At 44.6% G+C, this 5340-nt stretch overlaps 1 protein-coding gene across 1 annotated transcript in view; it reads left to right on the top strand.

Annotated features, from left to right (window-relative positions):
• Positions 1-5340, top strand: part of afdna (afadin, adherens junction formation factor a) — a gene marked incomplete in the record, with an annotated part of 71068 nt that overhangs the window by 13748 nt on the left and 51980 nt on the right. The window contains 2 exon segments of the mRNA XM_062437742.1: positions 668-813; positions 4652-4696. Coding sequence (XP_062293726.1) covers positions 668-813; positions 4652-4696 — 191 coding nt within the window.

Genomic DNA, 5340 nt, shown 5'->3' on the forward strand with positions numbered 1-5340 from the left:
ACACAGTTATTTATCCTCTACAGTATATTGACATTGTGCTGCCTCTCTGTTCCTGGTGTCTGCTGCCCCCTGCTGCTCCGCTGCTGTCATTACAGTTTCATTAGTAGAGTTTCTCTTCATGTTGAGACCTTTTTATGGAGCATTAACCCTTTACATACTGTTCATATTCTGACTCATAATTAGTCTCTACACATATTCACATTCATAAACTCCCCCATCAGTCATTAATAAATGTCTGATTAATCTTTCTATTGCTATCTTATGGCCTATTTTATAGATTATGATGAGATTTTTGAATTGATTAATAAAAACAGCTCAAATTTGTATATTTTCATACATAAAAATGTGTATTAGCTGCACAAAAATTAAAATAAAAGATGCATTTTATTTTCTATTTATGTATACTGTGGGTCACATTAGGAAAAATCCAGTTAAAAGAAATGTATATAGGGTGTTTTTACAGCTCTTAAATGTCAAACAATGGGTCAAATTTGACTCTGAACAGTATGTAAGGGGTTAAAGAGTCGTTGGTTATAAATACAAGAATGCAATGTACAGATTTACATGCACACACTCCATTTTAAGTGATAAATAATAATAATAAATGTAATATATCAGATGTACTTGTTATAAACTGATATTATATTGTGTGTGTGTGTGTGTGTAGCTGCACTAGTGTTCCAGCTGAAGAAGAGACCCCCCGACTACCAGGGGAGGAAGGGGAGAAACGAGAAGGGTCTACGAGGGAGAGATGGCAGCACCAGCTCCCTGCCGCCCGAAAAAACTGCCTTACCTGGTGGAGCTGAGTCCAGGTAGACCTCAACACAAACCACACAGACATTAAACTGCCTTACCTGGTGGAGCTGAGTCCAGGTAGACCTCAACACAGAACCACACTGACATTAAACTGTCTTACCTGGTGGAGCTGAGTCCAGGTAGACCTCACCACAAACCACACAGACATAAAACTGTCTTACCTGGTGGAGCTGAGTCCAGGTAGACCTCAATACAAACCACACAGACATAAAACTGCCTTACCTGGTGGAGCTGAGTCCAGGTAGACCTCAACACAAACCTCACAGACATAAAACTGCCTTACCTGGTGGAGCTGAGTCCAGGTAGACCTCAATACAAACCTCACAGACATTAAACTGCCTTACCTGGTGGAGCTGAGTCCAGGTAGACCTCAACACAAACCACACAGATATAAAACTGCCTTACCTGGTGGAGCTGAGTCCAGGTAGACCTCAACACAAACCACACACACATAAAACTGCCTTACCTGTGGAGCTGAGTCCAGTAGACCTCAACACAAACCACACAGACATTACAACTGCCTTACCTGGTGGAGCTGAGTCAGGTAGACCTCAACACAAACCACACAGACATAAAACTGCCTTACCTGGTGGAGCTGAGTCCAGGTAGACCTCAACACAAACCACACAGACATTAAAACATTGCATCATAAAGTCTACAGCAGCTGTAATATCCATCAGTGGTAGTAATAGTAAAACCACATGGTGTAATGACATGTAGTGACCACCGGGTGGCAGTGTTGCTCCTGCAGTGGATATTTAACCCTCCTGTTGTCTTCAAGTCGAGGAAGGAAGGGAGGAGGGAGGGAGGGAGGAAGGAAAGAAGAGAGGAAGAGAGGGAGGGAGGGAGGAAGGGAGGAAGAAGGGAGGAAAGGAAGGAAAGGAAAGAAGGAAGGGAGGAAGGAATGGAAGGAAGGAAGGTAGAAGGAAGGGAGGAAAGGAAGGAAAGGAAGGAAGGAAGTGAGGAAGGAAAGGAAAGAAGGTAGGAGGGAGGAAAGAAGGAAGGACGGAAGGTAGGAGGGATGAAGGAAGGAAGGGAGGAAGGAAGGAAAGGGAGGGAGGAAGGAAAGGAATGAAGGAAGGTAGGAGGGAGGAAAGGAAGAAGGAAGGAGTGAGGGAGGGAGAGAGGAAGGGAGGAAGGAAGGAAGGAAAGAAGGACAGGAAAGAAGGAGGTAGGGGGGAAGGAAAGACAGAAGGAAGGAAGAAAGGGGGATGGAGGAAGGAAAGAAGGAAGGAGGAAAGAACGAGAGAGGGAGGGAGGGAGGAAGGAAGGACAGACGGAAGGAGGGAGGAAGGACAGAAGGGAGGGAGGAAAGAAGGAACAGTCAAAACAGACGGTTAAGGTTAATCGAAGGTGAAGCTCTTCTTTTCTTTTCTTTCTCTCTCTTTCTGCCGAGGTGAGTGAACATGTGGCTCCGTTATGATTCCAGCTGTGCAGGATTTCCTCAGAATATAAAAAACAGACTTAAAAGACGAAACACGGCAGAATAGCTTTAATAAAATATGTGTTTGACTTCTTATTCATGTTTTTACTGCAGAGATGTTTTTCATGTTGAGTTTCTGCTTTTATTACTTTTTTTTTTTAAAAACAAAGGAAACATTATTTATATATAATAGCACACTTTTAACACTTCCAACAACAGTATAAGATGCTGAAATTCTAGGTTTATTCTATTTATTGCACTGACATCGATGAATTATATCATATTTACAGAGAGGCTGATGTTAGTCAAGAGTTTATATAAATATATCTGTGCATCTTTAAGGAATCCAGGTTTATTCCTCTGTTGTACTGAGTACTTTAACCCTCCTGTTGTCTTCGAGTGAAGGGAGGAAGGAAAGGAGGAAGGAAAGGAGGAAGGAAGGGAAGGAGGGAGGGAGGAGGGAAGGAAGGGAGGAAAGGAAAGGAAGGAAGGACAAGGAAAGAAGGAGGGAAGAAGGAAGGAGGAGGGAGGAAGGGAAGAAAAGTAGAGGGAATGAAAGAAGGGCAGACGAAAGAAGGAAGAGAGGAAGGTAGGGGGAGGAAAGAAAGAGAAGGAGGGAGGAAAGAAGGAAGGAGGGAAGGAAAGAAGGAGAAGTCAAAACAGACGACACGAAGGTTAAAGTCAAATGTTCGCTTGGAACAAACTTAAGTTAAATATCAAAGGGCAGGTTGAGGGATTCGCAGTATAACTAAAGGTAAGTTGCTGAATTTTAAAAACACCGGTTTGTAGATTTTATGTTTATTTTTATTTTTTTATGTGATGTTAAAACACCTGAATGTATAAGGAGTAACCTGCAGAAAACAAAGCGAAACCAACACATCTGCTTCCAATCCTAACAGCTTGTCTCTTGCTACTGATCTCCGTCCTCAGCCCCTCCCTTTTATGGCTGTCACCCCCCCCTAAACCCCCCCACCCCCCCCCACCCCCCCCCCCTAAAACCCCCCCATCCCCCCCACCCTCCTCCATCCATCACGCTATGTTAACTTTAATCCCTCTGCCTGATGATGACGACCCGAACTCGTCTCAGCACCGCTCCGTGTTCACGCTGTGGTGCTGAAACGAGTTCGGGTCGGGTCGTACCAAGAGGTCTGATTTTTGGGGGGAATCTGGATTATACTAACGCTTCTACTTAACCCCCAACTGTCAGGTTGATGGATCATTGTATGTGGAAAAGATGGAGAATTGATTTGGTGGCTTTCCTAAATATTCGGGGTCGCTGTGTGTGTGTGTGTGTGTTTGTGTGTGAGAGTGAGAGTGTGTGTATGAGTGTGTTTAATCTTTTACTTTTATACCTGAGAGCCAATTTAGGAAAGAACTCACTGATTATTAAACAGTGTCACATGACTTTAAAAATACACTGTGAGATATTTGCTTTATTGTAATGTGAAGAAGCTTTAAGCACAAGTAGAAAAAACTGCTGTTAACCCTCCTGTTGTCCTGGAGGGAAGGAAGGAAGGGAGGGAGGAAGGAAAGGAGGAAGGAGGGAAGGAAGGAAGGGAGGAAAGAGAGTGAAGGAAGGAAGGAGGGAAGGAAGAAGAAGAGAGGAAATGAGGGGAGGAAGGAAGGAGGGAAGGTAGGAGGGAGGAAGGAAGGAAAGAAAGAAGGAAGGGAGGAAAGAGTGAAGGGAAGGAAGGAAGGAAGGAAGGTAGGAGGGAGTGAGGAAAAAGGAAGGAAAGAAGGAAGGGAGGAAAGAGAGAAGGGAAGGAAGGGAGGAAAGAGAGAGTGAAGGAAGGAAGGAAAGGAAAGGAATGAGGGAGGAAGGAAGGAAGGAAGAAGAAAGGGACGGAAGGAAAAAATGATGGGAGGAAGGTAGGAGGGAGGAAGGAAGGAAGGCAGGAAAGAGACAGGAAGCACAGACTGACTTATCTTAACTTAACTATCTTTAACGAGGTGTCCTGTAATTAGACTTTAATGGACACTTGTCAGCCAATCAGAATCTAGAATTATCTGTTGCCATGGTGATTTTAGGGTGCTATAAAGCTGAATTTACTCCCTTTTAAAATTGAGGTTATGATTAGGACTAACCGTGTGTGTGTGTGTGTGTGTGTGTGTGTGTGTGTGTGTGTGTGTGTGTGTGTGTGTGTGTGTGTGTGTGTGTGTGTGTGTGTGTGTGTGTGTGTGTGTGTGTGTGTGTGTGTGTGTGTGTGTGTGTCCATGCATTTAATGGGTTAACAACGGTAATGCTGCATTTTTTCCTCCTTGCTGCATTTTCACCCTCTGCTATGTGTCTGTTTTCTTTCCCACTTTCTTATGGCATGGTGTGTGTGTGTGTGCGTGCGTGTGTGTGTGTGTGTGGGGCCTTGTGCATGTGTTCTTCTTCCTCCGTACCTGCCTGCCTGCCTGTCTGCGTAGGGCGAGGGAATCACTATGCCTACTACGCCTATCGGCACCACGAAGGTAAAGAAACCCACCACCACACCTCCTCTGTGTTTGTTGCAGTGGCTGATGGGATTGTTTAAGGGGGGGGGTTGTTGGGGTGACCCCCCCCCCACTCTCCACCCCACCTCACCCCCCCATTTCCACCAGTGAATACCACTGCTGAATATAATAGTCTTTATTGTAGTTTCAGTGCTTTTTTTTTAATATGATATTTTGAGTATTGATGAGCTTAAAAAATCACCAGGCAGGGATGTCAAACATGAGGCCCCGTGGGCCACAACCGGGCCACAAAGGGGTCCAATACGGCCCACTTTCCTACCTGTCTTCTTTTCCTTCTCCTTCCCTCTTTCTTCCTGTCTTCCATCTGTCCTTACTCCCTTTCTTCCCTCTATCCTTCCTTACGTCTTTCCATTGGTCCTTACTCCCTTTCTTCCTTCTTTCCTGTCTTCTTTTCCTTCCTTCCTTCCTTCCTTCCTTCCTTCCGTCTTTCCTTCCTGTCTTCTTTCATTCCTTCCTTCATTCCTGTCTTCTTTTCCTTCCTTCTTTCTTTCCTTTAATCATCTTTTACATCCTTCCTTCCTTCCTTCCTTCTATCCTTCCTTCATTCCCTCATTCTTTCCTTCCTTCCTTCCTCCCTTTCCCTCCTTCTTTCCTTCCTTCCT

This window comes from Scomber scombrus, chromosome 17 (assembly GCF_963691925.1).
Source record: "Scomber scombrus chromosome 17, fScoSco1.1, whole genome shotgun sequence".
NCBI classification, from domain to species: Eukaryota; Metazoa; Chordata; class Actinopteri; order Scombriformes; family Scombridae; genus Scomber; species Scomber scombrus.